This window comes from Gloeophyllum trabeum (genome assembly GCF_000344685.1).
Source record: "Gloeophyllum trabeum ATCC 11539 unplaced genomic scaffold GLOTRscaffold_00002, whole genome shotgun sequence".
Classification (NCBI taxonomy): Eukaryota; Fungi; Basidiomycota; class Agaricomycetes; order Gloeophyllales; family Gloeophyllaceae; genus Gloeophyllum; species Gloeophyllum trabeum.
Window position 1 is genome coordinate 882,948 of NW_006920411.1, and position 24,169 is coordinate 907,116.

At 56.9% G+C, this 24,169-nt stretch overlaps 10 protein-coding genes across 10 annotated transcripts; 5 read left to right on the forward strand and 5 right to left on the reverse strand.

The window, feature by feature from the left end:
- The first annotated feature begins 104 nt into the window (after positions 1–104).
- Positions 105–1,642, forward strand: GLOTRDRAFT_119340 (1-acylglycerol-3-phosphate O). The gene is made up of 3 exons (XM_007863942.1): positions 105–554; positions 659–1,011; positions 1,079–1,642. The coding sequence occupies exons 1-3, from the start codon at positions 205–207 to the stop codon at positions 1,459–1,461; spliced, it is 1,086 nt and encodes a 361-aa protein (XP_007862133.1). The 5' UTR covers positions 105–204; the 3' UTR covers positions 1,462–1,642.
- A 601-nt stretch (positions 1,643–2,243) lies between these two features.
- Positions 2,244–3,740, forward strand: GLOTRDRAFT_70161 (PLC-like phosphodiesterase; the record flags this gene model as incomplete). Its single annotated transcript, XM_007863943.1, has 9 exons — positions 2,244–2,270; positions 2,325–2,403; positions 2,460–2,507; positions 2,561–2,587; positions 2,638–2,753; positions 2,815–3,113; positions 3,169–3,244; positions 3,296–3,371; positions 3,430–3,740. 9 exons carry the CDS (start codon positions 2,244–2,246, stop codon positions 3,606–3,608), a joined length of 927 nt encoding a protein of 308 aa, XP_007862134.1. The 3' UTR covers positions 3,609–3,740.
- A 329-nt stretch (positions 3,741–4,069) lies between these two features.
- On the forward strand, positions 4,070–6,548 carry GLOTRDRAFT_113866 (uncharacterized protein; the record flags this gene model as incomplete). Its single annotated transcript, XM_007863944.1, has 2 exons — positions 4,070–5,173; positions 5,390–6,548. Coding segments are annotated over 2 exons (1,885 nt in total), but the record flags the coding sequence as incomplete, so codon positions are not given.
- Positions 6,549–6,594: 46 nt separating this feature from the next.
- Positions 6,595–7,556, reverse strand: GLOTRDRAFT_136028 (uncharacterized protein; the record flags this gene model as incomplete). The annotated part of the gene is made up of 1 exon (XM_007863945.1): positions 6,595–7,556. One exon carries the CDS (start codon positions 7,554–7,556, stop codon positions 6,747–6,749), a length of 810 nt encoding a protein of 269 aa, XP_007862136.1. The 3' UTR covers positions 6,595–6,746.
- Positions 7,557–8,578: 1,022 nt separating this feature from the next.
- GLOTRDRAFT_113867 (uncharacterized protein) lies at positions 8,579–11,030 on the reverse strand (the record flags this gene model as incomplete). Its single annotated transcript, XM_007863946.1, has 10 exons — positions 8,579–8,614; positions 8,679–8,888; positions 8,949–9,285; positions 9,334–9,530; positions 9,583–9,923; positions 9,972–10,074; positions 10,124–10,227; positions 10,286–10,664; positions 10,734–10,954; positions 11,003–11,030. The coding sequence occupies 10 exons, from the start codon at positions 11,028–11,030 to the stop codon at positions 8,579–8,581; spliced, it is 1,956 nt and encodes a 651-aa protein (XP_007862137.1).
- Positions 11,031–12,821: 1,791 nt separating this feature from the next.
- GLOTRDRAFT_109524 (uncharacterized protein) lies at positions 12,822–13,219 on the reverse strand (the record flags this gene model as incomplete). The annotated part of the gene is made up of 2 exons (XM_007863947.1): positions 13,155–13,219; positions 12,822–13,099 (listed from the first exon to the last, which is right to left on the reverse strand). Coding segments are annotated over exons 1-2 (282 nt in total), but the record flags the coding sequence as incomplete, so codon positions are not given.
- Positions 13,220–14,481: 1,262 nt separating this feature from the next.
- Positions 14,482–15,551, reverse strand: GLOTRDRAFT_70168 (uncharacterized protein). The gene is made up of 6 exons (XM_007863948.1): positions 15,435–15,551; positions 15,360–15,381; positions 15,158–15,305; positions 15,052–15,096; positions 14,803–14,995; positions 14,482–14,735 (listed from the first exon to the last, which is right to left on the reverse strand). The coding sequence occupies exons 1-6, from the start codon at positions 15,508–15,510 to the stop codon at positions 14,602–14,604; spliced, it is 618 nt and encodes a 205-aa protein (XP_007862139.1). The 5' UTR covers positions 15,511–15,551; the 3' UTR covers positions 14,482–14,601.
- A 198-nt stretch (positions 15,552–15,749) lies between these two features.
- Positions 15,750–17,467, forward strand: GLOTRDRAFT_34717 (uncharacterized protein; the record flags this gene model as incomplete). Its single annotated transcript, XM_007863593.1, is given in 10 exon segments — positions 15,750–15,887; positions 15,944–16,080; positions 16,146–16,272; positions 16,290–16,381; positions 16,433–16,508; positions 16,556–16,648; positions 16,704–16,760; positions 16,816–16,877; positions 16,930–17,175; positions 17,239–17,467. The coding sequence occupies 10 exon segments, from the start codon at positions 15,750–15,752 to the stop codon at positions 17,465–17,467; spliced, it is 1,257 nt and encodes a 418-aa protein (XP_007861784.1).
- A 1,126-nt stretch (positions 17,468–18,593) lies between these two features.
- GLOTRDRAFT_136033 (uncharacterized protein) lies at positions 18,594–19,865 on the forward strand (the record flags this gene model as incomplete). Its single annotated transcript, XM_007863949.1, has 6 exons — positions 18,594–18,617; positions 18,675–18,779; positions 18,841–19,039; positions 19,089–19,159; positions 19,218–19,313; positions 19,368–19,865. The coding sequence occupies 6 exons, from the start codon at positions 18,594–18,596 to the stop codon at positions 19,485–19,487; spliced, it is 615 nt and encodes a 204-aa protein (XP_007862140.1). The 3' UTR covers positions 19,488–19,865.
- Positions 19,395–23,057, reverse strand: GLOTRDRAFT_70178 (uncharacterized protein). Its single transcript, XM_007863950.1, has 11 exons — positions 22,923–23,057; positions 22,381–22,820; positions 22,253–22,286; positions 22,084–22,194; positions 20,955–22,025; positions 20,598–20,894; positions 20,512–20,552; positions 20,430–20,457; positions 20,293–20,378; positions 20,205–20,244; positions 19,395–20,152 (listed from the first exon to the last, which is right to left on the reverse strand). The coding sequence occupies exons 1-11, from the start codon at positions 22,947–22,949 to the stop codon at positions 19,709–19,711; spliced, it is 2,619 nt and encodes an 872-aa protein (XP_007862141.1). The 5' UTR covers positions 22,950–23,057; the 3' UTR covers positions 19,395–19,708.
- Positions 23,058–24,169: the final 1,112 nt, after the last annotated feature.

Genomic DNA, 24,169 nt, shown 5'->3' on the forward strand with positions numbered 1-24,169 from the left:
GCCAGTGGGAGTCTGGGACGGAAGATGCCGCAGCCCTACTAGTATTCCCTGACCACGGCAGAAATCAGAGGACTCATCAATCCGCGTGCACGCTCCGGCTGTTGAGCGAGGGCTGCATCCCTCAGCTATCGATTTACTGCTCCTTTCTCTAGAAACAATCTCTCTTCGCGACGCCTACCGCAGCTACCAACTGGACTCGCGATCATGTCGATTTTGGGTGCCATCGTGCGACCCCTAGCTTATGTTTCGGTCCCATTCTTCCTCATAAATGCACTCGCAAATTCTGATCCTACCGTGAAGTACTATGTCCGCCTCGGGCTCTACCTCTCTACCCTGGGCTTGTGCTCCGTCTGGGGCGCGATGGTCGCCGTCGGGATGTCTCTCGTCGGCCGACGATTCGACGTGAACTACGTCACCGCCAGGAGCTTCTACCACCTTTCAAGTAGGGTGCTCGGGATCAAGTTCGTGGTGGAGGGCGAGGAGCATCTGGACACGCGTCCGGCGGTCCTCGTGGGGAATCATCAGAGCATGCTGGATATCATTTATCTGGGAAGGTTCGCGCGGTTACCCTGGGCGTCATGAATGCAAGCCAGTTGACTATATCCTCGGAACCCGCGTTCTCGTCTGTTCCACCTTTTTTGTTTTCTGCTCAATGTAGGATCTTTCCGAAACGGACGAGTATCATGGCGAAGAAGGAACTGCAATGGACGCCGTTATTGGGGCAGTACATGTCGCTGTCAGGAGCAGTCTTTGTGGATCGGGGAAATAATGCGAAGGCAGTACAATCGTTAACGGAAGCTGGGGAGATCATGAAGGCGAGACATACGAGTTTATGGTTGTTCCCTGAAGGGACGAGGTCCATGAGGGAGTACCACGACATGTTACCGTTCAAGAAAGGTGCATTCCACCTGGCAGTGCAGGCTGGTGTCCCGATCGTCCCCGTTGTATGTGAAAACTATTGGAGGTTATACCGCAAGGGCGTTATCGGGTCGGGAACCTTGAAGATTAAGGGTGAGCTAACCGGATGGCCGCTATGGCGTACAATAATGCTGACGATCTGATTGCTGGGTTGGTTCAGTGCTGCCGCCTGTGCCCACAACAGGTCTCACGACAGTAGACATACCAGACCTCGTCAACCGAGTCCGGGATCAGATGGTCGCGACATTACGCGAAATCTCAGTCCCCGTCCCACCATCTGCGTATCCGGAAGCCAAGACAGAACAGGTGCAGCCTTCTCAGCAAGAAGAACGCAATTCTGTTGACCAGCCCGTTCCGCCGGCGCCAACAGAGCCCGATCCTGAGACCCCGGCGGAGAGCACAAGCCAGCACTCTTCCTCTGCGTCGGAAAGCGGAAGTTCTGTCCGGAGACCGGAGGGAAGTGAGAACGGGGCCGAAACGGAGGAGGACGAAGGAATGGTGCTGGTTGGACGACCCGCACAGCGTGCGGCTTGGGAGAGTTGAGGTCATGCGTAGAGGATGTTCGGGTCCAAGCAGTAGTCCTCTTGCTAAGTTCTATACACCTAATCTACCGCTCCTGTGACATTGGGATCGAATTGCTAGCTTTCACGTCGGACATGGGTACAGGCCAATTTATAACGCATCAGTCAAGTCTGGATACTTAGGAGGTCGTCTTTTAGCGCCCACTAGTAGGACTTAGATCCAGCGATCAAATCCGAGGTGACCTCTTCTGAGAGAAAGATATTCTGAGTCCGATAGTGCAACGTGCTTTTCTCGACTGGCCATGGATTCACCTCTCCTTTTCCCGCTCATCTCACACTGCTAATCTTACAACTTCCCACACAAAGAACACCGCTGATCCCGCAAAACACATCTCATCCACGCACATGCTATCGCCGAGCACCACGTTCGCCTGGCAGAATCCTGAGAGTGGCTGATGACAACCCTGGTTAGAATAGCCTACGTTTAGGGTCGGCCGGCACAGGGACAGATTGCCCTGCTCGGGATGTGTGGCTCTTCGCGTGGATACTCGAGTCGGACGCGTATGTAATATCCTCCGGCCGTACTGCGCGTATATAAGCCCCCTACTCGTGATGGACGTATGCGCCTTCTGTTTCTCTCCCCACGGACCCGTCAATCGCCCCCTTCGTCCAGTCCTTTGTACTATTACCTCTCAAGTAAGATGCCTGGCGAACCGGTTTCTGCCACAAAATTCAAGAAATTCCCTGGTGGGTGTCTACAGGTTATCTTACAGCTATATGTCGCTGATAGTCTACTGCTCTTCGATGATAGACTGCTGGGGACACCGCGGTGTGAGTCAGCTTTGTTGCTGGACGCCCGTTCTGCACTCTGTAACTTGTCACAAGGCTTCAGCTGCATTTCCGGAGAACACCCTCGCGAGCTTCGAGGCGGCTATACGTGATGGCGCAGAAGGCATAGAAAGCGGTAATGCGCTCTGAACGATGTGCTTGTGGCTTTGAGCCCTGTAACACGGCCACCAGATGTCCATATGTCCCTTGATGATGTCGTGGTCATGTTCCATGATCCCAGTGCGTCTTTACCATGCCGTTCCAACACCGCAGAATTGACCTGAGATGTACAGGCTTGGAGAGGACTACAGACGGAACTGGTTAGTGACTAGTTGTCTGACCATGGAATGCGAATGAACCCGCGTCACAGGCTTCATTAGGGAGAGGTATTGGTATGGCAAAGATGGAATGGAGCATGTGCGGACGAAGAAAGAGCCTAGGCAGGCGATACCTACGTTCCCCGAGACTGTCGAGCTCCTCATGAAGGTATTCATCACATTATCCGCATTCACATGAGCGGACACTGTGCCTAAACTGACTCTCCCAGCCTGAAAACCAACACGTCAAGTTGAATGTGGACGTGAAAATCCAGAGCGATCCCGACCGGCTCTTCCCCCTCCTGCATAAGACGATCACCTCGCACGAGAACTGGGAAACTCTTCTCGCACCGCGCATCCTCTTGGGTCTGTGGCATCCGCGGTTTATTGCTCCCGCCAAGTCCGTCCTGCCGTATTTGAAGAGGTCGTTCATTGGAGTGAGTTTGCACATCGCAAGAAAGTACTTCTGGGAAAGCTGTGAGGCTTTCTCTATTCACTTCAGTATGTTGACGAGTTCGGACGGGGCGAAGTGAGTATTTCACGTTGTGTAGTGTTGGTATGCTGATGGGCATGGATCTCGATAGATTCCGGAACGAGTGTAAAGCAGCGGGCAAGAATATACTCGTATGGACCGTGAACAAGCCAGAGCATATGATGGAGGTGCGTGGCGTTCCTCAGAAAGCCCTTCTTCCATGCTGAAGTTTGCGATAGTGCGTCCGATGGGATGTTGACGCTATCCTCACGGATTACACCAAAGTCTGGCTAGAACTCCGCGCACAGCTGCAGAGTAAGTAACCGCTACATTCATGCATAAATGGAACGCTGCTTACCGCAAGCCCATGTAGCGGATTATGACAAGATCGTCGCCCAATACAACAGCCGCCTATTCCTCTGGACGTCGATGATATTCTACAAGCCTGTACAGCTTCTTGGCCAGTTCTATCACCACGCCTATCTTGAGTCGGTCGCTGGCCCTCTTGATGCTGTTGATACTGCTGCTCCGGGGGTCAAGGTCAAGTCATGATAGATCCTCTTCAGTTGATATCTTTATTATCGCGTTTGATGGATCCCTAGAGTATGCCGCATGTTTAGACGCAGGCCTTATTTTCCATCGATGTGCCTTCATAATTGTAATTCAGGGACATTCTTGTCCATATACCTCAGTTTCGACCACGGCTTTTGGGTGTGCAGACATGAAGGCAGCATGGACTGCGCGAGGTGGCGGGCGTAAACAAGCAACCACAAAACAAGGCAACAGGGTCGGCTTGCCATGCGGCCTCCTCATGAGAACGATGACGCCCTTTTCATGCCCTCCGCCGCCAGTATCCGCCAGTATCTTAGCGCTCTAGTATCGCAGCATCTGCTCTACAAATATCACCTTCCTGTCAGCGTTTCCTATCATTTTAGCTTTTCCTCGCCACGGGACCGCGTCGACTCACTCGAGCTTTGACTCGGGCGAGTTGCTAGTGATACGCGGTCTGCAGCCATGAATTCCCCTTCCCTCCCTCGATATCGCCATCGCAAGCGCATCTCTGCCTTGCGGTTGTCTTCAGATTCGGTAGCGCCATTGCCGGCGTATACATCGCCGCCCGCGCATCACTTTTGGCAGGAGGATCCACCATCGGACCGACCACCAGATTATCCGGACAGTGCCAGTGAAGCTGACGCCGACACCGAGGATTTCGAGTCAGACCAGGTATACGCGCACCCTCCTCTTTCCCCACCTCCCCTGTCTCCTAGACGGTACCCGCGCCGACACTCATCTTCGCGAATCGCGAATCCACGCAGGCGATTAACCTCCGCGTCTGATCCCCACCTAGACTCGCTTCTCGAGCGGAGTGTACACGCCCTGGAGCTTTCAAACGCGCTTTTACAATCGTCCATGTCCACGCAGTCCAGTCTGTCTACGCTGCTGGCTCCGGACAGCCCCGCCGATCAGTCGCTCCAGGCGCGTGCACGCGTTTTGTCCTCAAGAATTGGGCAAGACGTGCACGACGTCTGGATGGAAGATTTGGAGGAGATAACTAAGGGCGTGGACAGGCTGTTTGGTGAACACGCGTCTTCTGATGACGAGAGGAGTGTGGCTGGCCCGAGCACGGCGGGCGATTCCTCCACCCTGGTGAGCAGCAGTCTACCTTCCATATCGTCCATTCGCCGCCCTGGCAGAGGGCGAAGACGCCCTTCTCTGGATTTCCGGAATGCGAGGACAGAAAGCGCGAGCTCGGACGCGGGTCAGCTCAACTACTCCAATCATGATCGAAGGAACCTAGTCGCCACAGCCCCTCGTGCCCTGACCCTGTATGTGGACTCGACGGACGATCCATCATCCATACTCCTCCCTTCAACCCTGGGTCTACGAGCATCGTCTTCCTCGTACTTTCCAGATACATCTAGCAGTTCTACCGATATTAATGCGTCCGCGGGTCCAACTCGAAGATCGCACTCTCATTCGCTGCATTCGCTATCACAGTCGCGGAACGCGTCGTCAGATCAGCTTGATCACCAACCCGAACTATCTACCTCCTCCTCAACCACGAAGGCCTACGATCTGCTTTCCTCAGTCGCGAAGCGGAATGCCTCACCCCCGGTGTGCGTTCTTCCTTACGTTACGTTACCTAACAGCCCTTACTCACCAACCACATTGCGTGCCTATATTTGGTTTATTACTATCAGTGCCCGTCAAGGACGCAGCGCCAGTCTTTCCGGCAGCTTGCCCCGGTCTTCCTCTCTGTTGACTCGAAAATCGAGTCAGATCCACACTTCCTCCCCCTCCCCCAGACTCAATTCTCCCGATCCAGTCCATAGACGATCGTCCGGTTCGCGATCCCGCTCGATAACACCACGACGCCATCATTCGCCTCCTCCCTTGCCTCGTCCCATGACACCTCCAATAGAGGAACTGTCCTCTGCCTCCACAGCTTCCTCAACCGACTCCCAGCCCGACGTCTCCAGGACCGTTCAGACGCTGAGAAAGATTCTCAACGAGCAGCCGAAGCCGCCGGCGGAGCCGCCTGTACCGTCGAAACGACCGAGCTTCCTGCCCAAGTCCGCCCCTCCTGCGCCTGCGATCGGCACTTCAAATGCTACCGCCTCTGTATCGAGGCTGTTCACGAAAGGCACGCACCATTCGAGCACACGACCACCCAGCCCACCGAAGCACTCTTCGCTGAAGCAGCGGAGTGCGCCGAGCACGCCCGTCACGCCCGCGCCGTCGCTCCTCAGCATTAATACGGACAGCTCCAGGAGCGCGACGAGCTCAGGGCGGTCCACGCCCAAGCGCATCAGCTTCGCCGAGCTCCCCGAGTCTTATGGGCAGTCGAAGCCTGGCGGGTCAGAGTCGTCCAAGTACCCGAGCAAACGGTCAAGGAAAGGTCCGGGGGTGGGGAGGAAGGATAGGGACAGGAGCGACGCAGAGGGTGGTTCGGGGTGGTGGACGGGCTGGCTACTCGGTGCGAGTGGCTCGTATGGAGGCGCAGGGATGAGTCTGAGCGTGGAGAGGGCGGAGGACCGAGCTGTGGAAGCGGCTGGGAGGGGGTGGGGCGGGAAGGCGAGGTTTGGCGGGCCGTTGGACGAGTGGGGGATCTGACCGGGATCCGGTGAGGACTTCTTGGTTACGAACGGACTGCTTGCTGGAGGAGGTGGATACCGTCCTGTCTGGAAAACCGCCTGCCGGCGCTGGATGTTTGTATATGCTGGTGCTGGAGTGCACCGAAGGAGCTCACGTTCTCTAATTGCTCGCCATTGCCGGGCATTGTTACGACCTGTCATGACTTATTTCTAACATTTATTCCTCGTCCCGCCTTCATTGATACCACCGAATCCTTTGCACAACATACGGACATCGACATAAGTGTTCGACTATCCGCTCATCTGCAATCCTTTCTAGTCCTTTCTTCATCATTTGTATTATTGGGCATCTCGTTAGTCAATGTTATTCTCTACAACCGGCTACGTTCAGCGGTGATTCGATTGCGCGCAGCGCCTCGGTAAGGGCATGGGTATAAGGCATGGCATACAGGCATAGCATATGATTGAGAAGAGAGATAGCATAAATGGAGCATAGGTCATAGAGCATACACGCCTCTACAGTAAGCTACGGTAATGTACAGAGGAGTGCTAATTCTCACCTGAAATACGTCCGCCACAGGATTAGTACTAACTACTAAAATGAGGATAGACCGTACAACACGATCAAGCCACCGATCGCACTCGCAATAACAAGCTGCAGAAAAGACACCGGAAAGCCCTGTCTCTCGGCGTACCCCACGCGGGGCTCCTCGTCCAACCTGCCCGGCGTCTCCTTCTGGTGGGCATCGAGAAGATGCTGCACCGCCCTGTCGTCCTTCCCGACGACCATCCACCACGATCGCTGGGCGGAGAGCGCTCGCGCTCTCCTCTGGTCGGAAGGGGCGGGGGTGGGCTTTGGGATGAACCCCGTGTGGAGGCCCAGCGTGCGCGCGGTGCGCTGTGCCTGGTTGACGTCCTTGGGCGTGACGCTGAACACGCTCGCGAGCCGCATCTCGGACGTGAAGACGGCGTGCAGCGCGTCCGGACTCGGGGGCTCGGCATCGGGGGGCAGCTCGTCCCCCTCATCATCGTTCTTGCGTGGCGGCAGGTCGTGCTCAGCCAGCACGGTCGACACGGTCGACCCGTCCCTGTTGTACTGCAGGGCGTTGGGGGACGCGGGGAGGACGATCTGGGGGATCTCGTGCTCGGCCTGGAGGGGCCGCCGGCGGCGCGGTGGCTCGACCCAGTTCGGGTTCTTGCGGTGCCACGGGCGGTCCTCCGGTATCGAAAACTCTGTGAATGGGCGCATCAGGGGCGGGCCCTGGCCGCGCTGCCCGGGGGACGGCGGGGGCGAGGGCGGGGCGTCGTCGGGCTGCTCGTCACCCTCCTCCATCTCGAAGGCGTCCTCGTCCTCGTCCCCGTCGGGGCAGATGACGATGCCGTTGTGCCGGCGGTGCCCCGCCATGAGGGAGCCGCACGTATGGCAGTGGGGGCGGCGCCTCGCTGGGCTCATCTGGGGTTATCGGGGCGGGGTGGCGGGCGGTGGTGCGTGAGGAGGGCGTCTGGCTACTGCGGCGCGCGCGCGTTGCGATATAAGACGGAACATCGCGTCCCATCGGTCCCGGGGGGCAGCAGCAATGAACAGGGGCAGAGTCAGTGCTCGGCTAGCGCGTTGAGCAGGACGCGGGCGACGACGTACCGGCTGCCTTGTGGAGAATACCGAGCAGCAATATTCCAGGGCGGGCTGTGTCTCATTCCTTTATAGAATCACAGTCCAGCCTGCTTCACTGGTCGTTGCGAGCAGCAGCAGCTTACGCACGGCCTGCTCATGTACCCCTGCCTTTTCGGGAATAAGCGTGGCGGTGCTCGACCGCCGGCTCCCTCGCTCGCCTGCCCCCGCAATTTGGATATTTTGGTCCCGCAACCTTATAATTGCAAGACAAGCGATCGCCTGGAAACCGATCGCGACGGCAACATATGGACCCATAAAGGACCCATAAACTCCTACAATGTCCAGGAAACAAGAGCCCAGGACGCCGCGGGTCATTCGGACTCCCGCGGGACACCTTGGGGCTTTTAGGCTGCGCCGATACGATGTATGTAACGTACGGAGCCTTCATATAGTAGGACTCTTGTCCTTGTTCGTAGGGAAATACCTTGTATCTAATTCATCTCGGGGGAAGCCGTAACTCCCCTCCGAAGCCTCGCACTCCTCGGGGATTCGACAACGACCCTTTTGGAGGACAATGGGATCGGGAGTGTCACAAGGGTCGGGAGCACCACTTAGCGTCCACAGGCGATAGAAAACTGTCGGATAGCAAGCCACTAGAAGATAGATGGCCGGGAGCGTCTCCATCTCGGGGCTGGAGATTGTATCGCGCGGACTAAAGTATGCTTGGTAGGAGAGAATCCAACGAGGGCTGCGTTGGAACTTCATCGACAGACTGAGGCTGCCTGCAACGAGAGAAATATCAGAACATACGCAGACTATGCAGCACTAGTCTGAGTCAATGTTAGCACAAACTGCCACAATCCTACCTCCCCTCTCATCCACCTACACCCCCTCCATCTCAATCTCCCCAATCACAATCGCCTCCACCCACTCCCCCTCCTTCATCTCCCCCTGCCCGGCAGGTAGCGCAACGAGCCCATTCGCCCCGCTCAGGCTCGACATGCGGCTGGAGCGCTGCCCGCCCGTGCTGTACGCCTTCAGCCTGCCCTGGCCCTCGTCAACGGCGCTCTTGATCACCACGCGGTGGAACTCCGGCCGCGGGTCCAAGCGCATCGGAGACTGGATCTGCACCACCCAGCATATATTAGAATAATAAAACACGGTTCAGAACAGAACAGAGCATACCTGGACTTTCACCCTCGGCAAATGACACCTCCCCGCCTCCCACCCGCCGAGCCTTCTCAGCGCCGGCACGACAAACACATAAAAGCACACCAGCGCGCTCGCCGGGTTCCCGGGGAGCGCGAACACCGGCTTGCGCCTGCCCCCGTCCTCGATGGTCGCGAACGTCGTCGGCTTCCCCGGCTTGACCGCGACGCGCCCGAAGTGGATCGTCCCCCCGAACTCGCGCTCGACGACGGGCTTGAGCAGGTCCGTCGGGCCCATGGACGTGCCGCCCGTCGTGAGCAGGATGTCCGCGCTGGCGAGGCCGCGGGAGATGGCGGCCTTGTGGGCGGGGATGCTGCGAGTGGGTTAGTGAGGGAGGAGGGAAGCGAGGGACGGGGCTTACTCGTCCGAGACGATACCGAGGTCTACTACCTCATACCCCATGCCCTCTAGCGCAGCTTGTAATGACGGCCGGTTGGTATCCCATATCCCGCCCCACTCGCTGCTGTCACCCTGGCCTTGCCGCCGTGTGGATTGGATGTCCACGATCTCGTTCCCCGTGCTCAATATTGCCACCTTGGATTTCTTGTACACCTCCACCTACCCCGCGCGTCCGTGAGCTACCTCACGCAGACGTGCATGCACCACCCACCTGCTCCCGCCCGACAAACGCGAGCGTCCCCACCTCGCCCCCGCCGCTCTTGACCACCGTCCCGCGCGCAAGCACCCTCTCCCCCTCCCGCACATCGCTCCCCGGCGCTCTGACATTCTCGCCTGTCGGCACGCTCACGAGCGTCTCCACCTCCTTCTCCTCCTTCTCCTCCGTATCTGCTGTGCTCACCAACCGCGTGTCCTCGACCATGATGACCGCGTCTGCGCCGGGCGGGAGCGGCCCGCCGGTGTTGATGCGGTAGAGGGTGTTGGGCGGGAGGGGGGCGGTGTAGGGGTGCGTGGAGGACGTGAGGACGGGGTAGACGCCTGGGGGGTCGGTGGCTGGGAGGAGTCAGCAGGGGGGGTGAAGGGAAAGGGGAGGGTAGTTACAGCGGAGGGCGTAGCCGTCTACGCTTGTCGTATATGTCGAGGGCACGTTTTGTGTCGCGTAGACGTCTTCGGCCAGGACGTGTCCTTTCAGCGCTGGATTCACCTGTATAATAGTCACTAGAGTAGAAACAAGGCGGGGGAGAGAGACGCACCTTGGCTTGGAAGGTCCCCAGAGGGGTTATGTTCTCCATAACGAGCTTGAGGGCATCGGAGAGCGGTATGATAGGGAAGGGCGATTCACGGTGCCGCGCGGACGCTACAATATATGCGCATATATGCAGTCTGCTATAACTTACACATCGGGCAGAACATACCAGGCAGCGTCGGATCATGCGACAACACGCTCCTGGGCACGGGCGGCGTATGGTCATGGTGGCGATGGTGGCGGTGATGATGATGATGCCCCTCCCCAGCGAACGCACTCGTCCCCGCCCTCGCCAGCTCGCTATGCACCGCCCGCCCGCTGCCGCCGCGCACGAGCTCGACTGCGTGCTGCACGACGCCCCCCTCGAGCAGCGCCGCAAGGTTCTCCTTCACGGCCTTGACAGACCCGGGGAGAGTCGTGACGAGCGCGGCGCCGATCGTGCCGGCGACGGGGCGCGCGAGCGCGGCGAGGGGCGTGTGCGTGAGCGAGCGGGAGAGCATCAGGTGGACGAGGCCGGGGGCGTGGCGCTCGAGCAGAGGTGAGATGGCCTATGGACGCATATTAAATTTGTATCTGTCAGTTTCGTGTGATACGAGGGTAGATGAGGAAGAGCGCACCTCGGGCGTCCTGTCCCGCACGCCAAAACCAGTACCACCAGTCGTAATCACCCAGTCCGCCTCTCCCTCCGTGCACCAGCCGAGCACAGTACTGCGTACCTTGCCCTCGTCGTCGGGCACTACAGCATATTTGGTACACTCGAAGCCCTGCGTAGTAAGAATGTCGCGAATGGTAGGCCCCGACTTGTCCTTGGACGCGTCGGCGGACGCGGTCTCGCTGACTAGGGCGCATCAGTGGCGAAGGTCGTAGTAAGGGGGCACGACGTTACTTGTAAGTACTCCTACGCGGATGGCCATCGTCGCAGCCACTCAAACGAGATCGATCCAGCGCTAAACCTGTCCGTCCGAGGGCAAGCCGGAGGGCCGGCCCGCGCACCCGCCTGTAGGGGCAAAACCAGGAAATTGCAAACAAAAACATATAATAATGTATACTGGCGCAGGAGACATGCCACAACTCGTACCAAATCTACAGCACGAGCTCCTCGACCTGATACACCCCCACCGCGCCCTGCCGCTCGAACCGCTCCTTCCTGCGCTTCCGCCAATCCCCCTTCTCCTCCCCGTCCTCCTTCTTCTCGCGCCCCGCGCGCACGTACGGCTCGAGCGGCGCGCGCAGCTGCTCGAGCACCTCGCCGAACGCGATTTCGGGCTGCACGTGCTCCGCGAGGCGGCGCAGGAGCGCGTGTGCGGGCGGGTGCGCGAGCAGCGCGAGGAAGGACGCGTCGAGGAGGGTTGTCAGGAAGGAGAGGACCTGCGAGCATGGTGAGTATATGCATGGAGTGCAGACAAGGGGAGGGAGGCGTACCTTGTCGAAGGGCGGGAGATCCTTGCGCGACCGCCGCTCCTCACCCTCCTTCGTCGTCTCCAGCCGCACCCGCCCCTCCTTGCTCGCCCACCGGCCCATCCAGCTCTCCACAACCTCTAATACCTTCACCAGGTCCTCTGGGTTCGACCCGAGGTGCACCTTGATCGCCTTGCGCAGAGCAGGCGCGGAGGTCGGATACTGCGCGATGAGTCGCAGGAGGGTGGACAAGGGGATGGGTGACGTGGGCGCGGAGAGGGAGAAGTGCAGGAGAGAGATGATGGAGTCCTCGGAGAGGTCTGGGACGGTGTCGAATGCCACTTGGATTGCTTTCTGTATTGCATTGTTGCGATAGTCTAGTCAGAAGTAGTTGCAGGAAGAATAAACAAACGACAACTCACCCAGTCCCCTTTTACCCTGAGTACCTCCAGAAGCCCCCTCTCCCGCCCGTCCATCATACCCGCAGTAACCAGGCCTCTCTCCAAAAGATACCCCACCACCCCCTCATCCCACCTCTCCTCCCTCACCATCGCCTTCACAAACGCATAACTCAACTCCCCCTCCTCCGCCTCCAGCTTCTTCACAGCCTCCACCCCGCCCTTCTCCACCACCTCCCGCTCGCGCTTACTCATCCCCGCCACCCTCTCCCCCTCCTCCTTCTCCGCCGACGCAAGCAACCACCGCTTCCCCGCCTCCCCGCGCCCCATCGCGCCCCTAATCGTGCTCCTCTCCGGCACAGAATACGGCAGCACCAGCACCACGCTCCTCCCCTTCCCTCCCTTCCCCTCCGGGCTCAGCACCACCGCCGCCTGCCCCCGCCCCGCATGCTCCAGCGCCACCCTCACTTTCCCCTTCCCCCCGCCCAGCGCCGCCGGCGCCGCGATGCAGTGCTCCGCGAGCAGCACGCCATATCGTAAATCCCAGATCGCGAACGCGATTTCGCTTGAGGTGGCGGTGGCCGCGGCGAGGAGGACGTGCGAGTCCGTGAGGGCGAGGAGCGCGGGGGAGGGCGGGGAGAGAATGAGGTTCGTTAGGGTGAGGGGTTGGCTGACGGGGGAGAGGGAAAGGGGGGAGGAGGGCGAGGGCGAGGGGCGTGTGAGGTGGTAGGCGTGCCAGGCGCCGGTGGGGGTGAGGAGGGTGAGGTAGCCGGAGGGGCTGATGGAGATATCGGCGAGTTCCTAGCATCACTGTTCAGCCCATAGGGGAAGCAAGGTATGAGCGGAAGACGTACGCAGTTATCTAGTGGGATTTTCGAGCTGTACACCTCTGCGAGCTCGTCGTCCGTGCTAATTGATACAATGGTCAAATGGAAGTCGCGGACATCTTTACTGCTATTTTGGAGGATCAGAGCCACGACGACGCCGTCATCTGATGGGTCTGGCAACCATTCCGCCCGGGGGAACAGGAAGCTTTTGCAGAGGGTAGCAGACGCGGAGGACGGGTGGGAAGCGAGAGGCGCCAGGGCTTCATTGTCGAGCAACGTGACGCCGCCATCCCGCAAAACGGAGATCAGTCTCTCCGGAAGCTCTGTGGGCGCGTACAACTGCGCGACGTCGTATTCAACCTACACACCAAATAAATTCCCTTCTTCGCAGACATTGACAAGTGCGAGGACGCACCTCCATCTGCGGATCGTCTTCTGGATACTTTCCCGGCCGTCCTTCTCTGGCACACCGTATCCGCGTGGCACCCGAGTCGGTGCGTTGGGCGGTGTACGTCGTGATCAGCTCTGCGGACCCTTCTCTGCGCGTCACCGACGGGCAGGGGAAGGCCGCTCTCGGCCCAAAGGTGCTATCGTTCCATACAACATGCAGCGTCGCAACCTATCTTGTTCTATCAGCGCGCGGTGCATACGACACGAAATAGCGCTCACGTCGAGGGTGTACACCCCGTCGCCTTGCACCGTCGCGGTCACGAACGCATCCCGCTTTCGTACGTGGGAGCTCACGTATACATGCTGAGTTTTTGGAAGGCCCTGCCGCGGGAGGTCGTAGGATGCGAGCGGGAAGGGGTCGGAGATGGACGAGGTCGAGGAGGACATTGCGTGCAGCCAGCTGAAATTGCAGGAAAATGTTGATCAGGGCGGGGGTTGCCGGGAGATAAGATAAGATGGATAGCCGTGACTGACGCGTTCCGTCACGCCGCTAATTGCGCTGCGACGCGTCCCGAGCCCATACATTCATTCACTCAGATATATAATCCTCTGCCCACATAACCCCCAGTCCACCGCATAATGGGTAACGCTGAAACCAGCATTAGGGCTACTCATAAGAGAAAGTCAGAAGCTCAGAAAGCAGCCTTGCACAACGCAAGACAGGCGCTACCACTCAGAGGATCGAATCAGGAGAATGAACACTCCGTTAAGCGGGAGTAAGGCAAATAGGATTGACGACAGCAAGGCCGAGGTACGTTATATATTTTATATTATTTCCAGTACAGCGGCATGATGTTGCCCGCCAGATCGCGCGAATGCGGAAACATGTCGAGAACATGCAGAACCAGCTGCAGAAAGAACGCGTCAACTACAACACTGTCCATAAACATGCGCAATCTCTGGAGAGGTCGCTAGAGCCACTCGAGGCGACATTAAGAGCACCATGCCACTCGACAGAGTGTGCTCTCCAAGAGCAGTACAAACTCAGAAGGACACTCCTAAAGAGGACTAAGCTGCTTGAAGAGGCACAGAATGCTTCCGATGATAGGTAAGTCATGCATCGTATCAGACGCGGGGCTCGAGCTGCGATGCCATAACCGTGGGTAGCTCTGTTCTCAAATTGAGGCTGGCATCTGCTAGACGGACTATGCAGAAGAAGTTGCGACATGGTTCATATCTCTAAAGACTACCGTACCAATTGTATACTTTTCGCTCTCACCTTTTTATCTTATTTTCTGTGGATCAAAAGTACGTCGCCTCTACAAATATCATCTAGAAAATTAGCATCCAACAGACGTTCATAGTTTCGCCCACACAATCTGTATAATTTCGTACACACTGCACTTACACCGGTTTAATGAATACCTACTCGTACACTGTTACATCCCTGACGGTCGCAACGACTGCTCTAATCAAACAACAACCTTCGCCGCAAGAAATTCGGTCCACTCTTTCTCTCCCCAAGAACTCGATATCTCATTAGCCACAATACCATCCCAGAGCACAGTCGGCGACACATGGATGCCATTCTGCCTGGAGAACTTGACTGGCGGGTACATCATGATCAGAAGTGTCCGGGCGAACGCGACAAACCATCCCAGACCGGTACTCACCGGTATACTTCAGATCATCCGTGACCGCGACGCCGCCGTTGGGCGAGCTCTTCAGTGTGAGCAGGTCGTTGAACGCTTGCACTTTGTCTTGGCCGACGGTTTCGGCGACGAGCGCGGCTAATTTCTCGCGTACCTGGAGGGGTGTCAAGGTTGAGGTGGGTATGTCGAAGAAGTCGCCTTGCTTCTTAAAGAGCTGTGATCCGGCGTATATTATCGATCGTGTCGTGGCGATGGTGGGTGAGTACCCACTGCAAGCGAGAACGCCCAGAATTTCTCCGGCGCAACGCGCGCAACCTACGAGCATAAATAGGGTCGTAAGACCAAGTTGGACCGAAGCCGTGCCTGTTCAGCGTACCGCTAGCCCAGCTTCGTGGACGAAAGTGGACGACGCATGCCACGGCTGCACTTGCGGCCTGAATATCGCTTTCACTTTACCATCGTATTTGCCGCCGGCGTCCAAGGCCGGTTTCAGTACGCTGTCGATAGCGAGGGCGAGCTTCGCGCTAGTAATACAATATGTTTCACCATGACGGTTATGCAGGAAATGCCGTCTTCACCTGAACGGGCAGACATAGTCCACTACATCCTCCAAGCATCAGCCACAAATCTCTTTCGCTCGGCACGCAACTTACGAAAGATATCGATTGTGTGGGGAGCGTCGTATCTCCCAGCAATAATCAAGGGGCGCAGGGAAGGCTGAAGGGCCATGGTTCTACTCGATAACGAAGGTGAACGGACGGGTCAAGGCGCGTTCACCGCCCTCGCGATCGCGAAGTGATCATAAACACCTGCCATACATGGAGATATTAGTCAGCTTACACCAGAACGCTTCCAGATAACGTGATCTGCACCTAGACGCCGGTGCCACAACCTCGGCTTTTGTCGATGTTAGTTGCCGTTGTGGCTTGCCTCACTTAACTCTTGCTTTGCACGTCTATGCCTCACAGATGCCTCTAACATTCTCAGAGTACCTGGTTCAGCTCACTGAGAGCGTCACCAACGAGGATGGGCCGACCCTGGCGTACTTGCTTCGTCCGACTAGCCCGCATGGCAAGGATTTGGTGAAAGAGTTCCGGAATCCTACGGTATGCGTGCTGAATCGCGTCATATGGCAGCAAGGCACTGATGCATATTATTGTAGAGGAAGTCGCTGTCGTACTACGAGGGCGGCATTGAGAGTCCTTGGGACGAGATCGCTATCCAATACGTACTGGTCGTCCACCATGTGGCGAAGAAGCGAGCGGGGGAGGCGTTCAAAGAGCATACACAGCTTGTATCGTACGTAGGACAGACACTTCATATGTATACCCTCTTGACCAATCCAATGGCATCGTGCTTTTCAGATTATTCTTCAGGTTCTTCACGAGCAACAGTGGTTGGACATTACCTGCACTCTTCGCTATTCTTCGCGATTTGCGTGACCTTGCATTCGATGTGAAATATACGGTTCATGTTCCTCCAAGCTGTGATGTTCACTATTTCAATAGGCAGACCTGCAAGCGAACAACAACAAGAGCGAAAACATGGAAGAAGCAGCTCGGATCATATCCAAAGCGTTCGGGAATTGTGTCACCGACAGGTATGCTTAGTTCCCGAGTACGCTTGCTATTTATGCTCAGCAGCCTCCCAGATCATCCCCTTTAGCAGAGTCCCGAAAATGGGGTATATATTATGTGGTGGGGCTGGTTCTGAAGACCTACTTCCGAGTGAGTCTCGTTCGTTGCAGGGGGAGACTGGCCTTACCGACCTACAGGTGAAACGAATATCATTAGCGAAACCCATTTTGCGCGCGCTACGAGCAAATACCGACATCCCCCCGCTCTCTGCGTATCCTCGATCGCACCAGGTATGGGGTCACCGCCTTGCAGAGGTTGTATTCAGTTGTACTGAGCTGAACATAGGTCACATACAGATATTATGTCGGGATGTTGCACTTCCTCGACGAAGACTATGCTCAGGTATGTTTGTTCTTTGTTGAAGTCTACGTAGCATGCCCACGAATTGCTTGATTAGGCCGAGCAAGAACTTACGCTGGCTTTCTACAACTGCCATATAGAAGCTCATAGCAATCAGGAGTCAGTCTTTATCGTGTTAGCTGTGCCAGGCAATATCTGACAAGGTTCTCAGACGCATCTTGACATATCTGATTCCGCTGAGAATGCTCAGGGGCCATCTGCCGTCCCGGGAACTCATGGGAAGGTTCCCCGCTTTGGACGACTTGTATGCGCCATTCATCCGCGCGATCCGTCGAGGAGATATCAAAACGTACGACGAAGCCCTCGATAAATGGGAGCGCAGACTTGTTGAACTGAACCTCTACCTCAACCTCGAAAAGGCCCGAGAACTATGTATAAGAGGGCTGTTCCGACGTGTGTAAGTGCTGTCATGGGTTGCCATGCCTTCGGCTTGTGGGCGCTCACCGTGATGTCCGGACAGATGGGTTGTTTCGCAAAAGGGCTCCCGTATACCCGTGTCGATGTTTCACAGCTCCCTGCGCTTGTCGGGCATAGAAGTTCCACAGGAGGAGGCTGAGTGCCTGGTGGCGAACATGATATACAAGGGCTTCATGCGAGGATATATTTCCCATGAGAAGCAGATGGTTGTACTTGCGAAGACAGACGCTTTTCCAAGACTTGCAGACAGGCCATCGCCTTTCGCTCTGTAGCATAGCGTTCACCGCATTGGCATGAACTTGTCTTCCAGATCCAGCTTCTTGTATCGATTACGATGTAGGATAAAAGTACAATACAGGCACGGAACACAGGTATATTACCTACCACAGCCCCGACTATTTAGGGACGAACAAACAGTCGAACACATCATGAGAAGTGGCCGAGCCGTTCTTCATCCTCTCACAAGTCAATAGCATAGGCATGCACTTCCTAATGTTTTGGCTGTGCTGCCTCAAGACACGAACAACCCGCTTCTGTCGGTGTTACAAGTCTTCCTTGTTCTACATATCCCGATCGACCTTGTGACACTCTTATATCCCGTAGGTGGATCGCGAGGCTGCGCTATTTCGGGCCGACTGACGCAGTATCGCTGCTAGTATAAAGGGGACTCGGACATGCATGGACGATGTAGCGCTCATCCTCTGAGTTCCCCATTGAGGACTTCCGCCAATAGACACGCAGACTGTGAATACTGAATCCATGGGACAATCACCTTCGAACTCGAGATATACCTCACCCACGGAGTTGGATTTTGGCAATACACCCATATCCAAACCTCATCTCTTGGTCCCCAAGGACCAGACTTTGTCGGGCAGCTGCGAGATGCAATACAAAGGAGGAGAGCTTCGAAGAGTTAGGTCTGCTCGTCTGCCAGGCACGCACCTAGCGTCAGGCGACACCAAGAGTCAAAGTGGTCTCAAGATCGATACGAATCCCTTTCGCAATGGACGCTCTGCGGAGAAATTGTCTAGTGCATCCAAGAAAGGTTCGGGCGATAGCTTTCTAAGCCCAAGCTCGGCCGAGTCACAGTCATCATACGGCTCTCATCGCAGGAGCAGGTCTGCAAACGCCGTTGTGGCGCCCGCCACACGAACATCTCACATAATACCTCCTCCGCCTCCGTATTCGCCAAAGGATGAGCAGTCTAGCAGACAAGCCTCATTCAGACCCGTTAGGCTTGCCGAAGTGCATGTCACTTCGCCCACTGGTTTGACTACACCTGTTAGTACGAACGGCGCTGGGCCCGATCGGCCACTTGTACGAAGGAACAGTGTCGAAAATGCACTGCAGACACTGAGAAAATACAATACAGTATTCATTGTAGACGACTCGAGTTCCATGGCAGGACGGCTGTGGCAGGAGGTACGTTCGAGTCATCTGTCTGATACTCTACGCGCTCAAAATATACCTTCTCCACAGGCCAAGGATGCATTGGCAAGTTTAGCAGACGTTGCGCAAATGTATGATACCGACGGTATCGACGTTTGCTTCCTCAACAGTCCGGTGAAAGGACGGAGCCTCCGAGTGAGTTCAACAAGATTTAGGGCGTATGTTGGAAAAGAGCCTGAATGCGTAGAATGTACAGGGTGCCGCCTCCGTTAAACGCCTATTTGACATGGCGATGCCGTGGGGCGCCACTCCCATTGGCGAACGCCTGGAAGAACTTCTCTTGGATTACTTGGATAAACTTGAAAGGGCCAAAGACAATTATGATGCCGGAGACAGAACGGCAATGGATGGGATCAAGCCGACAAACTATATCATCATTACAGACGGAGCACCCAGTGCGTGACCAGGATCCTATGCTTGGACCTTACATCAACTTTCTTGTAGCTGATGATCCGGAGGAGGTAATCGTCAATGCTGCGCGTCGACTCGACGCGCGACATTTCCCGCTCAGCCAAGTAAACCCCTTTACTTTATTATTTCTATCTAGAGACTGCTTACTTACATAGAATCCAGGTTGGAATACAATTTGTCCAAATTGGTAACTTCCGGTCCGCCACTGCCTTCTTGAACGAATTGGATGACTCGCTCTCAAAGACACATGGTATCAGGGTATGTTTATCTGCATTGTTTCTCTTTGCAAGTATGCTTATGTTGCATTGGCAGGATATGGTGGACACTACCCCGTATGCAGGCCAACTGACCGTTGAGAAGCTCACAAAGATACTGCTCGGTGGTATCAACCGACGTGTGGATAGAAAAGGTGGGTTGAGTGTACTGGAATGAAGCAAGTGGACAGGTCACTTGCCTGTTATCATCAAGATTGGAAAAGTGAGGATCGCTTGGTAAAGAATACCCTCCCCCACCTTCTTTGGCTTTGGGCAAGGTATGGTACAGTGCTAAATGATGAGCCGGCTGACATGCCCGGGAGGTTCGCAAGAATCATATGAGTCCATAAGTATCCAAATAATCCTTGTATCTGTACATCTTATCACAACTATGCTTCTCTACCTATCCCAGTCCTCCAAGGAGAAAGCAAGGACACCAAATACCTGACCCGACTCCCCAGCTCCAGCCGCCAAACTCTCGACACCTCGGCGTATAAACTTTACCAACCCATCCAAGTCGGACGACATCTTATCGAGGCGAATGAAGAAACCCTCTTCTGCGAGAGAAACAGACGCTGCGACAGAGAACGAAGGCTCTGGCGCCATCTCGCCGTCTTCGTCGGAATCGGACTCAGAGTCATCTTCCGGTCTGATTAATGACTGCGAAAACCCGATGACGTTTCGCCGTAGACGCCTCTGTTGACGACTGCGATGGCGCCGGGTCAGCAGCAAATACGCCCGGGAGATGTCATGTGTGGTGTCGCCTGCGAAGGCGACGAAACAGTCGCTAAAGTACAGGCTCATGTCAAGCACTGACGTGACAGCTCGGTGTAGGGCAGCAGTCTGAAAACAGGTATTAGCGGTAATAGGGTCGGCATAGAGGTGGGCTACTGACGTTTTCCCGCAGGAAGCAGCGTCCGCAGATCTTCTCGAGGCTAGAGTGTTCTTAGTACAAAGTACTTAGTAATACGGAGAAGACATACTGCTCTTCGTGAAGCCGGATGACATCGTCCAGGGATTCAGCCTTATGGACTGCAGTGTGTAGGAGCGCTACTTGAGCATGGAGGACCTACATCAAATGAGTGAGATAATCTCGCTTAGCTTACAATAAGTTCCTCACATGTGTCCCTACGAAATTCAAGAGCGTACTGCCGACACGATGGGTCCTGATGTTCCAAAGCCGAGATAAAGCGCGCACTCACTTGACGAACCAAGACAACTTGCTCCGCATTGCATAGAACACCTTCAACTCCCCTGCGGCACCCGCCACCGCGCCCGATCCTCTGACCAGGATACTATCCAGCACGCCCTTCGCCCGGCGCAACTGGAGCAAGAATACAAACAACACATTGTAGGCGCTCAGCACCCTTGGCCCGAGGACGTACGTGAGCGGGAAGGGCACGGCGTACTCAACCTGTAGACCCTCGAGTGCCCTGACGGTACGGTTGGTTGTCCGTGTGCCGCGGTAGGAGAGGCGTACGAGGGCCGAGTCGATCCATCGCGCAGGGCCTGGATGGGAGGAGACGATCTCGCTGAAGGAGGTGTTCAGGAAGTGGAAGTCGCTCCATTGTTGTCCGGTGTCCATCTTTTACATTGATTTTAATCAATATATGTATAAACAGGGCTGAATTTCAGTCGCACTCACCTTGCCAAAGAGAACGTTCGCGAAATGCGTCATATCATCTCCCCGCATCATGAGGTACAAATTCTCAACAGCGCCCAAATGTCGCATCATCTCGCACTCCTCGAAGAGCACTCGCGTGAGCGACGTTTGCGCCGTGCGGCACGGCGCCACCAGCTCATCGTACACCACCTGCGAGAGCACGTCGGCAGACACATGCCCCTCTCCCACCTCACCGTCAAGCACCGCAGAGAAACTCCTCCACTCCGCCCGCGCATGCACACCGTCCACATCAAGCCCTAGCGCCCTCAACAACCCCACACTCTTCCCCGCGCTGACCACCATCCCCACCACCCCCTCCAAGAACCCCGGCACACTCGCCCTCCCCTCATCTCCTTCCCCACGCACGGTATACCCCTCCCCCCAAAACTCGGGGTCCGCGAGCACGAGCTCGTTGTCCTCCACGAAGAACTCCTCCGCTTCCACGCGCCCCGCGCCCACCCACGCTTGCATCATCGCCCACACCGGCGCCGCCGCGCGCGCAAACACCCGCAGGAGCACGGTCGGAACGACCGTGTCGCCCATCCCCGCGAACGTCTGCGCACTGGCGAAGAGCGCGTCGAGCAGGAAGGCGGCGACGAGCGCGGGCGGCGCACGCGTCGGCAGCTCGGACAGGATCCACACTTCGTCGGTGTCGTCGTCGGCGTGTGCGTGCGCGCTGCGCGAGGTGGCGCGGCGCATTGCCCGCCGCGAGACGTCCAGGAGGACCTCGTACGCGCGCCCGAACTCGTCTCGCAGCCGCTTCTCCAGGCTGAGCAGACTTACCACCGTCCTGGGTGAGCCCGCATCCAAGCCATTCTGCGCCAGGACGATGTCTTCCTCCCGCGCGGCGCACCACCCCTCGAACCTGCACAGCTCGCGCTCGACCGCCTCCGCGAAGGCCTCGATCGTCCGCACCCTTCCCGGGCGCGAGTACACAGACGCGACGAACTTGCGCAGGTGGTGCACGGTCGTCGCGGTGTTCGCGAACGAGCGCAGGAGGGAGAGCTGCGCGTTGAGCGTATAGTGCGCTAGGCGCGGAGCGGTCTGGGAGGGCTGGGGACGCAAGGTTAGTGGAAGGGGAAGGCCAAGGGAGGAGATGGGTAGGGCGTACGGTGAACGAAAAAGTGTTCCCGCCTTGGTGTGTCCATGAGAAAAGGAGGTTCTGGCGGCCCTGAAGCGCCATGAGAACTTCGCGCACCGCGTCGTGCTCGTAGATATATTTCTACACCGCATACACCCACGTCAGCACCTACAGAACCAGATGATACAGCACTTCCTACCTCGCTGCTCGGCCCGCCAATCTTGTACGCCGGCCTGTCGCCGCCAAGGACACGGTGCATCGTCGGCCCTATTGAATATCAGCCACCAGACGATACCGTCCATGGAAGAGATTCAACCTAGCGTCGACGGGTCCCCGATGTCAAATTCTTTATCGAGGTCGAGGTCGGGTTTCCAGTCCGCGCGCCAGTATTGTTGCGCCTGGATCTCCTCGATCTTGTCGCGGTGGTCGTACCGTTGGGGGATCGCGAGCTCGACGTCCCTCTCACCTTCCTTATCCTCACCCTTATCCACATCGGCGTCGTCTTCGCCATACGCCTCGTATTCGGAGGCGGCGCTCGACGCGGACGCGCGCTCGCGCAGCAGCTCCGGGTCGTCGTCCCACGGGCTGAGGTCGCTATCGCTCTCGCTGTCCGCGCTGAGCGCCCAGTGCTCGCCCTCGAGCGGCTCCTCGGCGAGGATCTGCGCCCAGGTGAGCCCGTCGGTCGGCTTGTGAGGATTGTCGAGCCGGTCGAGCAGGGCGGAGGCGTAGGAGAGGGTGGGGGCGTCTGGGGGGTTGGAGAGTAGGAGCTAACAGATATGCACAAGCAAGAGAAAGTAAGGGTGAGGATGTTAATGAAAACGGTGGGAAGCAAATGGGGAAACGGAAAAGAAACATACGAGCAAGTGGACATGGTCCGGGAGACGGTCCATGCGCATCGCGTCGTCGAGATCAACGTTCTTCTCTACACGCGCCTTGAGCCGCGCATAGGATCGCTCCAGTGCGTCAGCCCATTCGTCACGCAAATTTATCCGCGCCTTCGTTACATGTCTAATCAGATAAGGGGAACATGCAAACGAGAGTGAATGTCAACGAAACGCCGGAGCAGACAAGGCAAGGACCGTACCGTACCCGCGTATATGTCCCTCCACCGTCTTCAGATCGAGGCTCGGGCCGGCGCGGTTCGTCGCCGAGCTGGGGTCGACGCTCTTTAACACATAATCGACGTCCGCCTTGAACGCCGGGTCCTCGCTCTCGGACGTCAGCCCGGTGAGGTGCGTGACAAGCGCCTGGCAGGAGGGGAGGAGTTTCGACTGCTTTGCGCGCTGGCCGTAGCGCGAGTGCGGGCGCGTGGAGAGGCTTGAGAGCGGCCGGCGGGAGGAGGCGGAGGTTGGTGGGCGGTGCGAGGCGGAAGACACGGGTCGGTGGGCAGATGCAGAGGAAGCAGGGCGCAGTGCGAAGACGCTGGAGGGCGGTCGGATGGAGGAGGCACTGGATGGGGGGCGTGGGATGGGGCTTGGGTGGGAGGTAGACGCGCTGGACGGCGGGCGCGTGTGGGAGCTCATCGTGGAGCACAACACTGGAACATTGAGACGAATAAGTAAGAAGGAGACTTGGGTAAGAAGGAGAGTCACGCACGCGGAGCAACAGTCGGGCTTTGTACAGTCAATGTCCTGCTTTCCGTGGCTTTGGCTAGTACATCAGACTAATCAATCACTATCAATTGCAAAAGATACGATAGCTTGTCCGCAGGCACTTTTCCTGTCAGGTCTTCAGGAATATCGAAACAGCGACATGAATTGCATACTCACGTAGGGAGACGAAGAGGGCAGCTTCAAGCAGCAACAAGACAAGTCGCGTCGCTCGCACGTGGCCCGTCGATTTACCGCGTCTCCTCCCAGTCCCCACTCTCTTTCTGCCGCCATGCTTGCCCTGCGGCCCCTCCGTTCCTCAGTGTCCTCTGTGTCTCGGAGGACAGTCACCACTGCTTCCTCGTCTTACGCCTACCGTCGGACACCGAAACCCGCACCGACGCCGACGCCCAAAACACCCCGCGTCAACGCTAGCACGTCCCAGCCTGGGCGGGGGAACCCCAGCATTGTTGACACTCTCCCGACCTCAGAAAAGGACGCGAATATTGACATTGAGGCGGAGGCGC